Raw genomic sequence first — 19,205 nt, 5'->3', positions numbered from 1 at the left:
TATCAGTAGAATGTGCTTTCCAGGGGTATCACAACCTCAGCTCTCACACACTGCTATGCTGCCACTGAAATCCCCTGTCTGGCGTCTTCTCTTTCACTTTCTTACTGGTGCTGAAATGTAGACCTACAAATGTGACTTTTTTTCCTCCATTGTAAAGGTTAGCACTGTATTTAATCCCCCCTTCCCTCATCCTTTGAGACTTCCTTGGTTTTCCTGCGCTTTTCAAAATTAATTGCCGGTGACACAGTCAATTCATTAGCTAAATTAAAAACCTGAGAAGCATATTGTCCAGATCTGCTGATCCCAACCTATCACATAGTTGTGCAAAGTATTTTCTTACCTGATCTTCATTAGTGGCTGTACTGGCCAGGCTTCTATTCCATCCCAAATGTCCACACCACTCTTCTTGTTAAAGACCAATTAAAAAAAGGAGATAAAAAGGCAGCCCAGCAACTCAACCACTGGAGATCCCTCATTGATTTCTTTGCCTCTCTTCATTCCTTAATGGGTCCATTTTCCCTTTTTCTCTTTCGATGCATTAACAGCTGTTCCTATTTCATTTAAAGCCTATTAATAAAGACACCTCTTCATTTCAGTTTTCAGCTCTAGCCTTCTTGTGTTTCGTGGGAATGAAACAAGGTAATACAGTGAGAACATGGTCTTAGCAAGATGCTGGGCATAAAGGAATCAATTAAATTGTTCTGCTCCTAGTATCTGAGTTGAAAATCTGAACTTTGTCCTGGGTCTACCCAGTTACAGTCAACGGGAGACTTAACCAGTCACCGCAATGAGCCCAGCATTAGGCTCAAACTGATTGAATCCCAAAGGAAAATACTGGGAACTGAAAACTGTAGAAGTCCCACAGCAGCGACTTCATTTGATGGAAATCTGGTCTGTACAAGCAGGAAAACACCCCACAATAAACGGTTTATAGAGATTTTTAGAACATTTCCTGTGCCCAGCATACCATTTGCTGCAATAATTGTCATTCTCACTGGCATATGATGCGCAGGCAGAGCAAGATGATAGTCCAAAATAATGTGGTGAAGAGGGCAAGTTTGAGGACATAGCTCTCAATCCAGGAATGCGTACGTTAATGTGACTATCCACTAGAGTAAAAGAAGAGGCTGAAATGAAAAGACTGGTGACCCATGATTAATTCAACCCACTTAACATTTTTTTCCAGCAAGGAGTCTGAGCTCAAAAGAAGGATACAGATCAATCTGAAATACTTCTCTGTTGGATTTTATGTTACGGAACACGTGTATGTATTTCAGTATGTTTCTAGCCATCTTCCTCTTCTAACAAAAGGGAGACTGAGCCTCAAAGTACTACTAAAACTTAAAAGTGAAGGATTAGGGTTCACATATTGGGCAAGTGAATCTGACAGACTGTGAAATAAGAAGAGCCGAGGGGAAAATGAGGGTAGGTCCAAAGCCCAGTTGGGGAAACGCCACCATCTTGGATAGGCTTTGAATTAACATACCTCTATGAGGCTGAACACGGCACAACAGTGGCTTTTTTTGATATGAAGTAAATTATCTAATCCTTCGGCAATTGCCCTGAAGTTCCTTCCTCAACTCTTCTGTACAGAAAAGATCTTGGTTCCCTTTTCAAGCATCGCGCCTGCAATTTCACTCTTCGGCACTACAATTATGTAGGCATTACACTGTGGTTCTGCTCCACAATATCTGTATATTAACATTAATTTGATATAAGCAGAAGAATTACCGCATGACAGAATAATTGCACTCTAATGATTATATAGTTAAAGTACCTGGATTATAAAAATATACATGCATTAAGTATCAAACTAAAGAGATAATAATAAGTCATTAATTCATATAGGCAACTTCCAGAAATATGAATGAGTTATGATTAGCTATCCTAAGGCATAGCACTAATGTAATTACAGTAATTATATTGTATTTATTAAAGGTAAAAAGGGGGAAATTGTTGCATGAACCTTTCTTAAGGCTGTTGTTTTCATTCTGAAATGGAAGAATTTTGTTCAGTTTTTTAGAATGTCTTATTATGGTCTAAGATTTCTCCTCCCCGACTTCTCACCTTCCTCCCTCTCCCCCCTTCCCCCCGCCCCCCCCGAGGAAAAACATCGAGGGTTGCTTTGGGGACGTCAGCCTTTAAGGAGGTAAGGAAAGAAGCCAGGAAGGAAAGGAAGGGAAGGAAAGAAGGGAAGAAAGGGAAGGATGGGAGGAAAAGGAAGGATGGGAAGGAAGGGAGAAAACCGAAAGCTTTTTCCCTCATCGCCCGCACAGAGGCCGAGCGGAGAGAGGAGAGGCGGGGAGCGGGACCCCACAGCCTCTCACCCCTCGCGGCTGGCGGCCGGGACGGGGGGCCGGCGCCCGGCCGCGACCCCGCCGGGCCGTGTGGAGGTGCGGCTCCAGCCCTGCCCTTCCCAGACCGCCGGGCCTCCCCCTGCGGGCCGCAAACAGCCGCTCCCCCAGCCCCGTGCCCGGGGACGGCGCTCCCGGGCCGGGACAGCGGGGGGCCGCCGGGCCATTTTTTTTCTCAATGAACGGGCCCCCCCCCTCGCCGGGCGCCCGGTCTCCGTCCGCCACGCCCCCGGACATTTGCATAATGAGGGCTGCCGCGGACGGCATTGGCTGCTGGCGGGCGGGCTCGGGCGTGATGTCAGCGCTCGCCGGGTAATGCCTGCGTTGTGGCGGGTAGTTGGAGCCGGCAAAGCCCGCGCAGCGGCAGCGGCTCCGGGCGGACCGGGCCGACCGGCCTCCGCAGCGGCCCGGCCCGGTACCGCGCTCCCCGGCCGGGCCAGCCCGCCGCAGCGCTCCCCGGCCGCAGGACGGGGCGCGGCGCCCCGCGAGGCGCTGCCAGCCACCGCTGCGCCCGGGCGGGTCATGGCGGGGGGCAAGCTGCCCACCCGCCTCCTGGCCGCCGCCTGCCTCGCCCTGAGCTTGGCCTCGGGGGCGGCGGGGCCGCGGGAGAGCCCCGGCCTCTCCCGGCTGCAGAGGAGGAGCCTGGCGGTGGACTTCGTCGTGCCCTCGCTGTTTCGCACCTACGTGCGGGAGCTGGTGCTGGGGCCGCCGGGGCGCGCCGCGGCGCGGTGCCGCTTGCGGCTGGACTGCGCGCCTCTGCTGCGCGCCGCCCGCGGGGGGCTGCCGCGGACCGCGCCGCCCGCCCTCCCCGGCGGGCCCTCTGCGGCCGGGCGGCGGCTGCGGCGCGCCAAGCAGCTGGTGCTGGAGGTGGGCGAGGGCAGCCTGCGGGACGGCTGCGCCGGCGAGCCGCCGCCGGGCTCCGGCGGGGCGCATCTGGAGTTCAACCTCACCGAGCTCTTCGCCTGGTGGCTCCGCGCCGGCGACGGGCGGCTGCGGGTGCGGCTGATGCCCGAGCGCCGCGGCACCCTCCCGGGTAGCGAGCGCGGACTGTCGGCGGCCATCCGCGCCGCCCGCCCCCGCCTCCTCTTCCACGTCTCCGCGGCAGGTGAGCCGTGCGTTGCATGCCGGGCAGCGCCCCGAGCCCACTCCCGCCGAGCCCCACCGCGGGCGCGGAGTCCCGGCGGAGCAGCGTGCCTTCTCCACCGGGACACACGTCCATCCGATCCGCGCCGTAGCGCCGCTCGCCACCAGCCCGGCGGGTGCGGAAAGCGCAGCTCCCCCCTGCAGTCGCGGCTTCCCCAGACGGCTCGTCCTTAAGGGCTGCGCTTTACCGGTGCAAAATGTATCGGGGGCGGGGGGGAGCTTTTGTGGGGCCAGGAGGACTATTTTAAAAGCGCTGAGGGATTTTTACGAAAAGCCAAGAGTTCGCTTGTGCCAGGCAGCCGCAAGCAAGACCCAAAGGTTAAAGTGTCATTAGCCTAAGGAGAGTAAGGTCATGTTCTTCGAAGCTTAGAAATATCATCTTAAAAAGGAAAACTTCTTCCAAGTGCTGCAACGATTCCAAGGTTATGTGCGGGTACACCTCAGGGAGCAGCAGAAACATTTCCAAAGCTGGGACTGACCGGCAAATTTCTACATTAATGTCATAGGGTATTGGTATCAATGTTATTCTTCTTTAAACGTATAAGGTAATGGCTGACAGATAAACCTGTAAGAAGCAAGCGTTCCTCTGAGTTTCACATGTCTGGAACTGAGTTAATTTCTACCCTTTTAAAACCACAGAGGATCTTTTATTGGACTGCACTGTATCTGCTACAGTAAGACAAGAAGTTGTACATCTGAGGAGACTCATGTAGCACTGATACTTCTGTGAAGAGAGAACCTGGCTTAAAATTTTGCTTCTGGACAGCAGTGATTTGCAGTCAGAGTATGGGGCAGCTCTGTTACCTCAAATCAAATCTCTGCTTGAGGACAGCGATTAAGTAAGATTTCCATTCTGTGTGTGCATTGTACCTTTAACATAAGCTCTGATTCAGGCTCTCCCACTAAAAGAATATAATACGTAGAGGACTGCAGGGCCAAATAATTTGTGACAGTGAGTTAAGTTAGGTAGCTTTTATGATACTGTGTAGAAGTCAATGGTGTGTCCCTGAGTACCTGCGTACTTAATGGACCACAGAATATACTTAAGTAAATTCACAAGAGGTGAGAAGTCAGTGCTGGGCTTTGAATACAAAGTTGGAGCAACTGATTTTTGATGCTCAGCTGAAAAGCTGGGTCAGCAATTTGAATAACTATAAACTGAACCCATCATCCCTTGCTGGCTGAAACGAAAATCAAAGCAGACTGTCAGAGCAGGCTGGGTGTGAGTCAGTCTTACGCTTGGGGCTGAAGTGAGATACCTGGGCTTCCTGTGTCAGTTCGGGCAGGGATAACGCAGAGGTACTGTCTACCACAAGGTGGCTAGGTGAGGCCAACATGCTCTACCTTCCAGCAGGTCTTGCCTTGCTACACTGCAGTAAAAAAAGAATAATTAATAAAAATTGAAGACACCAAAACCTACTATATCTCTTTTTTTTTTTTTTAATCTATTTGGGGCATTTCTTCTGAGTAGCAGTTATTTTGCTTTACAGATCTCCCTCTTTGTCAGTGAAGATACAACCTTAGCTTTTAATGCCAACTTAACTCTGGTGCTTATAGCCATAAGGGAGCTGGAGGGCATGCAGTTGTCTGCTTTGAAGGTGTGTTTTTATTAACCAGGGTGAAGGCTATATGCATGAAGTAACAGATGCTCTGATCTTGTGAATACAACACACATGGAGCTTTAACCAAAGCTGGTGAAACCCACAGGCTCTGGATGTTGTCTGTTATCTCATTATTGATAAGAAATGCGTGTGTTTTTCCAGATAGATAAGTAGTAGTTAGCTATGCCCCTGTAAAATCATGTTGGAGACAAGGCTCTGCTGTTCTTACTGCAACAGTTGTGCAAAGACAATGATAGGGGATGCAAGAATAGGAGAAGCAGAGGGAGCAGAAGGAATACGGACCTCATTTACCTATATCACAGTAGTAACTTCTCCTAGCAGCTATTCATAATTTTCTGTAAAAATCCTAGTCTCTTCTTTAATTCTACACCAAGGTTGCTAATGTGCATAAGTTGTGTCACTATAAAATTGTATCTGTGCTTTTTTTTTTTTTTTTTTGCAATGACACCTTAGTGCAGTTATACTTTTACATGGCTTCGCACTACATTTGTAACACGGGCTTGTTAAAAACATTAAAAATCCATTCTTCCTGCTTTGCGAGGGTGCTGCCTACATGAACACCATGTGTCACTACCACGCTTAAATTTGTGCCGTATAGCCCTGCCGACAGCAGGATGTGCTGACACAGTGATAACAGCATGAACAGCATCCACCAGCCCATAAGTGTGCAGATTCCAGCAATTATTAACACCATTGCAGCTAATGTGTATGGGGTTTAACTAAAGCCCTTCCTAAGGCAACTGAGCCTTTCCTTCATTGCTTAAGCTAATTGGAAATGGATTTCAAACAACACAATCCTCCCATCAACAGTGTAAAGCTGCTTCACTTATGTTGACATACTTAGATTTATTTTTTTTTTTCCTCTCTGCTGGAGATGCCCAGGATTGCAGTACTTCCCAGGAAAAGATATAATTACCTTGCTAAATTATTTTTGCCAAATTATCCTCCGTGAGAATGGAGAATGAATTAAGTTTTAGGATGAGAAAAAAATTGCAAGGGGCTGAATTCCCATTGACCTTAAGGGTGACGACAAAGTCCTGCAAATAATGCTTTATTCTCTTTAACGGTTACACACTCTGATACTGGCTCAAAGGTATTTAATTGGAGTGAACCTTTTCCCTTTTTAACAGCATGTTTGCACAAAGCGTAAAGCAATTTGTCTCAGTGTTTTACTGAACAATTAGTAGAGGATGTACTTACTGGACTGCTGTTGTTTAACAGACAAGCCATAAAGTTCACAGGAATTTCTACAGGGCTCTCCTGCCAATGTTTCAATACCCGATTTCTCTCACACACTCATCCTCATGGGAAAAGAGTATCCTGCAAGAAAAAGCTTCCATTTAGAGAAGCTGTGGTCCTCTTCTCATCTACCATTTCTGTGTCAGCTTGGCCTTCTCAAAATCGGGCAAGAGAGAGTTTTCCTCTCTCGGAATTGCTTTCACAATTAATATTGGCTTCCTCTCCTTCCCCCAGTGCTTCTCTAGGACAAAAATCAAATTAATTTAAATCATTTCTTTGGAAAAATACACGAGAAAAAATGCATAGGAATGGAGGGGCGAGCTTGAAGAGGATTGGAGTGCTGTGGATCTCCCATATTTTAGGCAAGCCTCCCAGCTACCAGGTTGCTGTTGACTTTCACAGAATCACAGAATCACAGAATCTTAGTGGTTGGAAGGGACCTCTGAGATCATCGAGTCCAACCACAAAAAAAACAAAAAACAAAAAACAAAAAAACCAAAAAAAAACCAAAAAACCCCCCCCCCACACCTACTAAACTCCACACCCACAACCCCACACATAACACCCCACCACAAACAATAATCTTGGTCACTAGAGCATGCCCTGGAGAGCCATGTCTACACGTTTCTTAAATACCTCCAGGGATGGTGACTCAACCACCTCCCTGGGCAGGCTGTTCCAGTGCCTGACCACTCTTTCAGTAAAGTAATTCCTCCTAATATCTAATCTAAATCTCCCTTGCCGCAGCTTCAGACCATTTCCTCTGGTCCTGTCGTTATTCCCTTGGGAGAAGAGGCCAACCCCTGCCTCTCTACAGTTTCCTTTCAGGTAGTTGTAGAGGGCAATGAGGTCTCCCCTCAGCCTCCTCTTCTCCAAACTAAACATGCCCAGCTCCCTCAGCCTCTCCTCATAGGACTTGTTCTCCAGACCCCTCACCAGCTTGGTGGCTCTCCTCTGGACACGCTCCAGCACTTCAATGTCTTTCCTGTAGTGAGGGGCCCAAAACTGAACACAGTACTCGAGGTGAGGCCTCACCAGTGCTGAGTACAGAGGCACGATGACTTCCCTACTCCTGCTGGCCACGCTATTCCTGATACAAGCCAGGATGCCATTGGCCCTCTTGGCCACCTGGGCACACTGCTGGCTCATGTTAAGCCGGCTGTCCACTAACACTCCCAGGTCCTTTTCTGCCAGGCAGCTTTTGAGCCACTCTTCCCCAAGCCTGTAGCGTTGCTTGGGGTTGTTGTGACCAAAATGCAGGACCCAGCACTTGGCCTTATTAAACCTCATCCCATTGGCCTTGGCCCATCGATCCAACCTGTCTAGATCCCTCTGTAAAGCCTTCCGACCCTCAAGCAGATCAACACTCCCACCTAGTTTGGTGTCATCCGCAAACTTACTGAGGGTGCATTCAATCCCCTTGTCTAGATCATCAATAAAGATATTGAACAAGACTGGCCCCAAAACTGAGCCCTGGGGGACACCACTGGTGACCGGCCGCCAACCAGATTTTGCTCCATTAATCACAACTCGCTGGGCACGGCCATCCAGCCAGTTTTTTATCCAGCGGACTTTGCTGTCGTTGTCTTTGGTTTTGACTGGAAATTCCACCCTACCTCCAAGGAAACCTTTCCTGAAAGAGTTTAATCAAAACCAGTACATTGCCATGGGAAACTGAACAGCTAGCGAACCGTTCTGTCAGAAGAGTCTCGACTGGTTTTAGCACTGGTCTTACAGGACTTTATCTCGTGTCAAAAAACAGTGGGTCTCTGTAGCAGTATACTCTCTGGACAGTTTATTGAGTGTTCTTGGAAAAAAATCCTAAATTGTCTCTATATTGAGACTGTCGATTAAAGAAGTGTCTGAGCATCAGCGCTGACAGGCTGTGGCATGACTGTTCCACTGCTGCTGGGCTAAAATTACTCACAGGACTTCTAAGATCAGATGGGGTGGCACATGCGGTGCAGAGGTCTTGTGAGGGCCTTCTTGGCAGGTCCATCCCACAGGTAATATGGTGTGGGTAGACACGGGTTTGGGTTAGTCCCAAATGAGTGCTCAACACTCACACAGGCTCCACAGCGATCCAGAGCCCTTGCATCCTAACCCTACGTTGGCATTTGGATTATGTCTTGTTAATGTCACAGGTAACCAATTCACTTACTGTAGGGCACCTGAGCCACAAATGCTGCTAAATAGGTTTCTTGTGAGTTTACTCAGGAAGTTTAATAAGCTGAAATGGCCATAAAATAACTTCCCATGAGAACTAATTGCTACTTACATATGCAAAGGTGGGAAGCGTATGTTAAAAAGGGGCATACAGGGGTGAAAATGAGTCATTCCTCCCTCTAAAGGTCAATGTACTTTCATTCATGAAATAGATTTAACATTACAATTATATTTTTTAAATAGCAATGCATAACTTTTCATCCTCTGGCTAGGCGAAATATTACTCCCGCACTGTGGCCTTCATCTAAAATTTTATTAACTTGCCACATGTATTCTCCCTGAAACTGTCTGCATTCACTACATACCAATGCTATTATAATGCTGAGGCAATTAAGTTTTATATCTTTAGGGTACTGCTGCCATGCACCTGAACTCATTTGCAGGAGGAACCCTTTGCCTGAAGATTAGGAAGAACTTCAGACTAGATGAAAATGTGGTTTTGAAAGTGGACATTTTATAAATGAAAATCAGAGCTCCAAGCTGAAATCTGACTCTAGTAAAATCCGCAGGATTCTTTCCACATATTTAAGAGGCACCAGCGTTTGATCAAGGTCTCTTAGTTGTGTTTTTCTTTTGTTATTTTTTGGTTTTGTTTTTCTGCTTTCAGAGAACAAAGTTTGGAGTTGTGCCATACTGAGCAGAAAGCTGGTAAAAGATGGCAGTTACTTTCCAGTTGCTCTCTTTTTCTCTCATCCTTGACTGTATGCAACATCTGAGATCTGATCTTGCTCTTCTGTTAAATCAGTGGCAAAACTTGGTGAATAAGACTGAGGCTTTGCAGTAGGGCTTCTGAAAGGTTTTCATTTTAGTGCAAGTGGTTTTGCTCTTTTCTGCTGTGGTTTTGTGCTTTGCCTCAGCTATCAGGCCAGCTTTCCTAGTCCAAAGCTTAAGGACAGGCTTGAGTTGCACTTGAGTTTACTCTAGACGTGAACTAGTGCAAACCAAGCTTTTGCTTTTCTAACCTTGGGTTGTCATGAGTGCCAGCATGCTGCATGCTAATTACCAGTTGCTAAATCACAGCAAATCCTCGGTGTGCTGGCAACATCTTTCCCTGTCCTTCCTGCCCTAATACCAGGTCTGTAGTAGCTCCCTCCAGACCACCAGTCACTGGTGCTCTCCAGAAATGTGGATTTAGTTAGTTACAGTGCCTCTTCTTGAGCTGTATATGCCTCTTGAAGAGGAAACTGGTTGCCTAGTGATGGGTTTGCCTGGCTTTGTGGGCAGCATGATCCCTGGTCCTGCCCTGTTCCTGGCCAAGTCACTTACTTATTCCATCAGCACCAAAGAAACTCATGGCATATGACTCTCTTGACTGATGGTGCCTTGTTCACTATTTCTATGCTGACCACAAAAATTTAGGGCTTTCAAATATGTTGGCATATATTTGGCAGATAATGCTAGAAATGATGCTCAGTCTTTTAGTGGTTCACAGGGAACATGCTGTGATCACTATTTCATATGGTTTTGCTTGGACCAGAGAGAGTCATGTGGTGTTGCTGCTCTTCGATGGGAGTCAGGACTATGCACAATATGTTTATGGATTCCAGGTCTGTTTTCTGCAAATTTTGTGTACTTTTAGGCTCATTGTTCTTATGAATGGTCTTATTCATATGCATGTTCAGTAAAATATCTGTAAACAAACACCCAAAGGGGCACAAGTATCAGTTTATTATGTTTATTTTTTTTATTTGAATGAACATTTATGGCACATTTTAAAAAGATGTTTTCTCTAAATTTGCTGTGCTTTTGTTTCCCTATCCTTAAAACCAATGAATAAATACCTACAGCAAAGAAGTGCATGGGAGACTTAAGTGCTTTGTTATACAAATGCAGAGAAATACTTCAAAATCAAAGGTGGTTTTGCAGTCTGATTGAATTGTATCCTGAAGTAATCTGGTCATTTGGTTCACTGCACATCTGACATGAACATTACATGATAGGAAACAGCATCTGTGTTTGTGACGATGTTTGTGAATTAACCAAAAAAAAAGTAGAAAAATTGAGGGGAGATTGGCAGCATTTAGCCCTTACTCACAAAATTCCCAGATAAACGAGCCTCGTATTTGTAAAGAAGGTATCATCTTTTCAGTGTATCAGTGCTAGCTCCTTTGGGGTGATGGTGCCTTGGGAGTCCAGGTTGTGATTTTCTTCCCAAGCGGCAGCAAATTCAGTGCTGTGCCTGGACATTTCCTGTCTTTAATTATCATACCAAAGCATCTGCTTTGGCTACCCAGAGCTAGAGTACTGAGACTAGGAGATCTACTTTTTGGCACAAGTGATTGACCTAATGGCAAACAGCGATTCAGGTTGCCTGCTTTCCAAATCTCCTTCTATCCACTGAGCCACAGCAGCTGTTTCCTGAGAAGCCGCTTCTGAGCTCAATGGGGCTGCTGAGACCGCAGTGCTGAGCTGAGAAAGGTCCTTTATGAAATATGCCACATTTGTCTTGTTTCTCTAATTCAGAAAAATTTTGTTGGAGAAAAATGTCATGGAAGCATAAATGCAGATTTGATAAGTCTGACCTTTCTTTTCTTGCGAACAATAAATGTCAGAAAGCTTAAAATGACAAGCTGGAATGGCTGGAAGTTATTTATGTGTTTAAATATTTAGGCAAGAAACACATTTTGAGACTAAAGTCTAATTTACATGAGTATTTTGATTTATGACTGAGGCGGCCGAGTAGCTTCATGGTTGTCACTATCCTGCTTAGCATGGCTACTCAGAAATTCCCTGTGACAGCATAGGTAGAACTTTGATATCTCTGCTTTCAAAAGCTATAAACTACGTCAGTTGTAGTGAAGGAGAATCATCTTCCCTTGTTAGTTGTGTAGGATCTATGACGTGGTTGAAGTGTTCTAGCTATCCAGTAGAAAGCTGGTGGCCAGCTGCAAGCAGACTCCAGACTAGCTTCTAACAACAGACATTTTAAAGAAAGCAGTAACTCTTGCACAAAGATAGAATTGAGCATGGAAAAATAGGTATTGAATGTGAAGTGATCTCCATGGTGTGAAAACAGCGTATCGGTTAATCTTTTGCATTTATTTTTCTTTTTACCAAAGAACTTCAGTGTTTTACAAAGGGTAGCTGCAAGAATTGAGTTCTGCTTTGACTTCCAGCTTAATTATCTTGCAGTATTGGGCCTGTCCTCAGTGAGTATGGCACAGAGCGAGCAGTGAGGAGGGGAGAATCACATGAGGAACAGGGCTTGGAAAAGGGCTTGTACATACACAGCTCTGCCATTGACATGTCATGTGACATGAAATACTTCCCTTTGTGGCAGATACTTCCTTTGCAAAGCAAAGGTAGTTTTGACTGCTTTTGAACTCCGTTGGTAGAAGATGCTGGTTTTTTGCATATTGCCAGTACTTTTGCTTTCTAAGAACCTCAATAAAGACAATAAGGTGCAGGGTGAACTCCGAGATTTCTAAGGTAAAAGCCTGAAGAGCCCACCATATTGATTTATTCCCATCTCTGCAGTGCTAATCATAGGACTGCTATTTCCTTCACTCCAGTGATAGCAAACTTCTGAAACTTAAAAATGGCATCAATTGTGTTTGATGTTAAAAGGGATTGAGTTTCTAGCTTTGGAAAAATTATAAGTCATGCCTTTGACTGTTAAAGCACCACCCTATCTTGAAACTAAATGGTAAAATTTAGATTTGCTATTTGAATATTTCGTGGGACTTTGGCCAGGATTACTTGTAGCCCCACAAAACACAAAGTAGAGTGGGATAGGCTATGATTCCTCTGCCCATGGCCAGCTGGCCAGGGTGTATTTAGCAGGTGCAGCTGGGCACAATCTTCATTTGCAGTAAGGAGCTGCAGGTGTTGGCTGCTGTTGGCTAGTGGGGGCTGCTGAGCAAACCCAGTGCTGGCTGTCCTGGGAATGGAAAACGTTGTGGAGACAGTGGGAGAAGGTTTGTCCTTTATGGTTTTCTGCTTAAGGTATCAGAAATTAAAGTGGAATGGGGGATCTGAGATTGTTTAAAACTTCAGTGGCTTGCTTGTTTCTTCCTGGATTACAGATGGCAAAGTGGAGATACTAGGCAGGAACCTTTCATCTAGATGGTTCTAGAAGTGTGGGGTATCCTCTCTATAACTTGTCTCTCGCAACTCTTTAGTTCAGTTTGCAAATCTTGAAAGTCTTTCAGTGGTAGTCCAATGTTTACATCAAGGCAGAAAAATTACATTTTCTGCCCAAACTGAATCCACTTAGAACTGGGAATTCCCCTGTAGCAGTGCGCTGTGAAGAAAGAGGGCTGGCTCTTTCTGCAAGCTTCTCCCTGTTTTTTTACTGAGAAGCAACTCTCTCTGGACTTGTATCTTACAAAATCTTGTGATGGAAGAAATCCATGGCTCTTATTTCTGAGTTACAAATTAGGCAAAGGAAGAGAAGATGATTCTGTGTAAGGTGAAGAACGGTGAATGCTTGGTGGTGAGTGTAGGGGTAAAAAGCAGGGATACTGCAGTAGTGAGGTTGGGAGTATGGTGTGGTATGGCTGTGTGTGGATTCTTGTGCAATGTATTTCATAATGGCTGTTAGGAAGAGGTAACACTAGTCTAAGTACGTACCGAATGATGTGCATCAGTAGGCATATTGAAAATGGTGTTTCTCCGAATGTCATACTCTTTCTAGGACTTCTATGTTACTGAAGGTTTCTTTTCAGCTCAGTTTTGCAAGCTCATGTGGTTCTTTTGAATGTAGTCCTGTAGTGCCTGTGACATGCAGCTGAATATCTGTGACTTCACTTATTAGAAATCCATGGTGATCCTTCAGAGCTCTGCAAGTTGCAGCAGACCTCTAGTTACAACTTGTACATTGGCATTTGCCTGCTGTTTCTACTGGCCCATTAAGTAACAGGCTATCTGAGATGCATCAGAATGTCTGGGTTTTTTATAGCCCCTTTCACGTTAGATTCTCAAAGTACGTTAAGCCTTATCACCTTGGTGACAATTATTATATGTATTTTACAGAGAGATCATAGAAGCCAGGGATGGAAAAAGCTTTATTTGATTATGTTAGACTGCAAGTGCTGAATACAGTTTTCTCATATAGAATATACTAAATAGTGATGTCTCTCTCTGCTTCAGCCGAAAGGCCGAGTAAGAACATGAAATTAGAGTTGAGAGACTCAGTAACTCGCTGGAAATACTGCAGCAGTTATTGGCAAAACCACCTTTGGGTCTTCTCCACTCCACACTGTGTTTGTGATACTTGTCTTTCTACTAAATCTGGTTTTGTCACATTCCACACTTTTTACAATATTGTTTGCTTTTTTATTTTTGGGAGCATCTGTGATCTACTGAGCCTCTCGCTATATTCAGAAATCTCCCTGTGGCCTTTCCTTTTGTAGGGCAGCGTATGTCGGCATTAGAGAGCATGATGCAATGGTTATTTCTGAGGGACGTTTCATTATTGATGCTAATTAAACTTGAAACTAATGAGAAAGGATTACTTTTCAGGGCTGGAGAGGAGGCCAGAATAGTTATTATAGGTTAATTATTCTTCTAAAAGACTCAGTTTAAGTAACAATTAATTTTGTCAATTTTTTTTTCTTATGTTGTACAAGAGCCTTGTTTGAAGAGGATTCGGAATATAATTGCTGCACTGACCTCATCTAGCTCTCAATCAGTAATATCTTTCCATCAGCAAAAGGTTAATAAAATCTTTAAGGAAAGGAATTCTGAGCCTTATCTACACATAGACAATTCAGAATAGGTCTCCCTGCAAGTATTTCCTATTACCCTTCTGCATGATTTCCTTGGCATACTTTTTAGATTTGAAAAATGTTGTCTTCCATAAAGCTTCCAAATTTAATGACTGCTTTGCAAAACAGGGGCATTACAGAGGCAGACAGAGAATCTAGTCAGGGCTGGCTTGAGATTTGGTATGTAAGTCAGAACCTGGTTCCCTTTGCTTTTAAAGGGCTAGAGCCTGTGGTCAACTTTAAAAATCTCTCCTTGCTTTACAGGCCACTGGAGTGTCTGCATGATGGTTAGTGTTTGCTGAGTAACCAAGGAAAGGGGGAGGTGAGGCTTGTTTTACATATAAGCCAAGGTCTCATGCTCACTGGGAAGCAGTATGGCTTTTGGTGGGGAGGACACACACTGGCCCCCTTTTCTTCTTCCCAGCTCTCATGTTGTTGCTTTCTTCCTTTTGGCTCTTTGTAGAGATGACTAATGGCTTCAGGGTATTGCAATACTGTACTACAAAAAGGGAAAGGGAGAGCTGGATTAGTGATACTGTGAGTGTGGAAACCTGAATAAAATGTTTGCGGACAGGGAGGACATCAGTCTTTATTAGCTGTAAATATTAGGGCAGCTTATGTGCTCCATTAACCAGTTGCCTGATGCCTTCTGCCAGGGCACCTGCTTTGCAGATATGGGCCTCTTGTATTAACATGAGGGCTCTGAAGGCAACTGTCTATTTCTGAAGGGGATGCTGTGAGCAACAAGGGGTCAAATGGGCGTTGGGAGGTTGCAGCTTAGGAAAGCCCCTCGGTGCAGGGGTGATTTACCTACTAAGTGCACATTGCAATCAGAGATGTGACACGGTGTCTTTAAAGGGCAGCATTCACCAGTCCTGAGTTCAAGAAAAGAGTCAAATGCTCCATCTGGGCAGCAGTACCAAGTTCAATGGTGAAACATCCTCTGAGTAATCACTCTTGCCGTAGGACTCTGCTTAGGCCACCTCGTAGGATTTTTGATAATATTTGAAGTGCCGAGTCCCTTTTGCGGTTAAGGTTTTAAATCACATGAAGATTGATCAAAAGCCCAATGTTTCCTTCTCTGCCTTGCCAGCCTACTGTCCTTTATCTCATGAAACAAAGCAGCATTAACTTTTAAGATCTGATTCAATAACATTTTATGGATAATAATTATGATTGATATTAAGCCTTCAGCAACCAGTCTGTATGGAGACTTAATGTATTGAGGTTTATTACCAGTGTAACCTATCTTTTTACATCAGTTGTAAAACAGTATCAACTACACCAATAAGAGGAAAAAGAAATATCAATGAACTGTTTGCCTCTGCTTCTCTGCAGGGTGTTGGTATGCTTGCCACTTAATATTGCTAGCACGGTGGGAGTTTGCTGGTGAGGAGTTTTTGTTTACAGAGCCTGTTTGCGCAACTGCAGAGTTGTGATGAATGAATGAGCGAATGAATGAGCTACAGCAATCCTGTGCTGGGAAAGGGAATCCATCAGTGGATAGACCCTGGAGACCAATTGATCATCCTTTCCCTTTTAATAAGTGTGTGAATTCAAAGTTTTCAGAGATGCTATTTAGAGACGAGCTCCACAACTTCCTCTGAGGCTTATCCCAATAATGGAAGTTCTTGAATGTGTGAAACTTCTTTAGACAACCTATATTAGTGATTTTGGGTTTTTTTTCGGAAGTTTCCCTGATCCCATTGGGGCATAGTTGTATGTATACGTGTTGTGACTGTTTATGGAAGTGGTCCCTGAATCCAGCTGAAGACCAGGTTGATCAGAAGAAAGCTCTGGTAGTTTCTAAGTCCTGAATTGCCGTGCACAGTGGTCTAATATAAATTAAATATGAGGAAGGAAACTTGCCCTAGTTTCCGTACAGGGTTGACAGGGGAAGTTCTATTGTGTTGGCACTGAAAAAGTCATCTGAAGGACCCAGGACTGGGTCCTTCAGCAGCTGAACCTTGTGATGTTCATGCATCATTAACTGTAACTGTATTATATAGTTACCTTTTTTGCCTTGCTCCTCCTTATAACTTTCTGTATAAGGAAATCTACCTCCCTGGTAAGTTCAAATAAGATGCTGTCTGCTTGTGTCCTTTTTGCCTTTTTGATGGGGAAGCAGAAGGGAATTCTAAAGTGTTCTGGGAGCTACATGGAGGCCTTGCTTTGACATCTCTAAATATGTGAGTAATGGGGTGCTTAGAACTGATTTTACATGTGATAGATGCTCAACAATAAGGAATCACAAATTGTGGGCAGCAGAGCTTGGAGAGGAGAGCTGCTCAACAAGATTAATGGGAAGGGAGACCTTTAGTGTAATGAAAGGCACAGTTCAGGCTTGAAAACAGACAATGACACACTAGATCAAGTCTTGAGGAGTTGGACAGTCGTGTTTCCTCTGCAGGCAGTAATGCTATGCATTTGTAGAGTCCCTTCCTATGTAGGAAATACAGAACAGCTGTGAGGCAAATGCATTGTAATTCTCACTTCACCTACAAGTACGTACATTAGTAGACCAAGGGATTGGATTGTCTAAGGGTTATCTATCAAGCTGGTGATAGGGATGTTGAAGGACACTTAGAAATGTCTTATTGTTCTAAGAAATACAGGCCAATGAGAAAAACAGGATGAGACGGCAGTAGAATATAGCTGGGTCTGAGCACTGGAGGGTTTGTGTTGCAACAGAAATAAGATTCTTTTAAGATCTTGCTGAGCATGTGGTATAAGGTTAAGGTTGAAATCGGTGAGATCCTTCTTCCATCTCATCTGGCCAGATTTTCTTATGCAAGCGAAACAAAATTAAAAAAACCAACACCTAGGTGTTTTTAATTAATTAAAAAAAATGCCCTAGGTCTCCTTTCAATGAGATAGTTAATAAAAGTTTAGAGGTGTATTTTATTACCAGTAGAAATATCAAGTTTAAAAGTTAACAAATAACTCAGTATTTTTATTGGAAATAATAAAAAAAAAACAACCCACGACCAGATGAAAGTGTACCTCATCTTTCCTTTCCAGCACACTGTGAGTTGCAAGTTGTTATTAACTCTGAATATCATGACTAAGGGGATATGAGCAGGGAACAGAATTAGCAAAATGATAGTGGGGCTGGCTACAGGATCATTGTTATGACTGCAACTGTTATTCTCTATCTCTGACAAGGATAATAGTGTGTGAAAATGAAGCCAGCAAACATGTAAAATGCATCTAAATATAGAGGACAAACCAGCAAATAATAACTGGACCAGTAATCAGATGCAGAAGGGCTTATCTGTAAGTACAGTGGCTTGAAAGATGGCAATGCTGGTAGGTAAACATTAAGAGGACTATGAAGCTGAGAATAAATAGAGCAATATCCTCTAAACAGTAAAGAGCTGGAGCATAAGACCCTGGAAAGACATTCAGGACTTATTGCTTGAGAAAGATCCCTAAAGCTGTCAAGCAGATGCGCAGTTGGTAAGTAGATGACTTGCTGGGATGTTGACTGAAGTGGTAGAAGAAATAAATCAAAGGGGATTGCATTAGTGTAAGTGAAGGCAGTATATTACTTTGCTTTGAAGTATAGTGTCCTGTGGAGAAAGCAATGACTGTCATCCCATAAGAATGATCAAACTGAGCGGAGACAAGTCTCAGATTTAGGCTGTAGCATAGGCAGGGGTTTCTCTTCCATGCAGTCATAATTTCCAGGTTTTCTTGAAGGCGTTGTACTGGAGTTTGATGGGAGGCATAAGGGGCTGATTCTAAGCCTCCTGAAGCCAATGGCATCTTCCCATTGTACATCTACTCCACTGTCCCACTCTCAGGTACGGCCAGGCCAGGCAAGAACCACCTTTCCTTCTCTTTGCTATCAGGCTATCTGCTGTGAGTGTATGGGGAGATGCAGCACACCTCACTTTTTGTTTCAGAATATAAGAAATAGAACTTCTTTTCAGTCTGGCATTTCTTGTCAGCACTTAGTGTAGGTGATAAGCAAAAGAAGACGTTGGTGCAAAGCTTAGCAACTGAAACACTATTGTCTGTGCTCTCCTTATACAGGCCAAATGAGCATGTGAGATGCTGACAGTCCTTATTCTTGAATTCTTATTGTTTTGTGAGAAGGGACTTCTGGGAATAAACTGCTCCACTGTAGCATGGGTGTCAGCTGTTAAACACCTCTTGCTGTAGCCAACTCTTAGACCTTTGGCATCCTATGTCTGGATTTTGAGTTGAATGAAAACAAGGGAAGCATCAGCCCAATAAGGGGAGTGAAGGTGTAAAATCATCCTAGTGCAGTCCTCCCAGTGCCAGGAGGAAAGCACTTGTCAGGCTTATTGGAACATACCTAAAGAAATGGAAGGTTCTGATAGTCACCTCTTAAAAACTTCACATCTGCTGTTTATTAAGCATTGTATCTCTGAAGACCTAGTTTCATATTTTTTTTTTTTTTTTACCTCTGCTTAAAATGACATTGTGTTTGATTTACCTCAAGGTACTGTACAGCACAAACAGACCAGGTGGGCCTCCTAACTGAGGATAAGCACCCTTCCCCTTTTCGACCGTGCCTATGCCACTGTGGCCGTGCCTTCATAGCAAGGCAATTTTACATGGTATCTCAGACTTGAAATTAAAAAGGTTAACAAATTTGCCCTTTCTGCCCCATGAAAAAGTTCTCAATATATGATACTAACATTATTTCAAATATACTTTTGTCACTTAAAAGTGTGAAAGTAAATATAGGGTAAAAGGATTGGAAGTGGGTAAAGGAAGCAATAACCTTTCTGAAAAGAAAAAGTCAACTAACCTGAGACGTCCATCTAATGGAGAACACTAGCTTTTACTCAGGAAGGGCCAGAAAATGCCTTGTTCCTGCCTCTAAAATCTGTTCCAAAGTATCTGTGATAGTCAAACCCATCTGTAAAGATAAAGAGCCA

General features: G+C 44.3%; 1 protein-coding gene across 2 annotated transcripts in view; it reads left to right on the top strand.

Annotated features, from left to right (window-relative positions):
* The first annotated feature begins 3,217 nt into the window (after positions 1–3,217).
* ALK (ALK receptor tyrosine kinase) overlaps positions 3,218–19,205 on the top strand; it is a 327,314-nt gene continuing 311,326 nt past the window's right edge. Inside the window, exon 1 of one of the 2 annotated variants that reach the window (XM_054195890.1) lies at positions 3,218–3,459. In XM_054195890.1, coding sequence (XP_054051865.1) covers positions 3,360–3,459 — 100 coding nt within the window. In that variant the 5' untranslated portion in view covers positions 3,218–3,359. The remainder of the gene's footprint in view (positions 3,460–19,205) is intronic. The other variant, XM_054195889.1, reaches the window with a different exon arrangement.

Source organism: Rissa tridactyla, chromosome 3 (genome assembly GCF_028500815.1).
Source record: "Rissa tridactyla isolate bRisTri1 chromosome 3, bRisTri1.patW.cur.20221130, whole genome shotgun sequence".
NCBI lineage: Eukaryota > Metazoa > Chordata > Aves > Charadriiformes > Laridae > Rissa > Rissa tridactyla.
The sequence above is the reverse complement of the archived record's forward strand: the minus strand, read 5'-3'. Positions and strand labels throughout refer to the sequence as shown.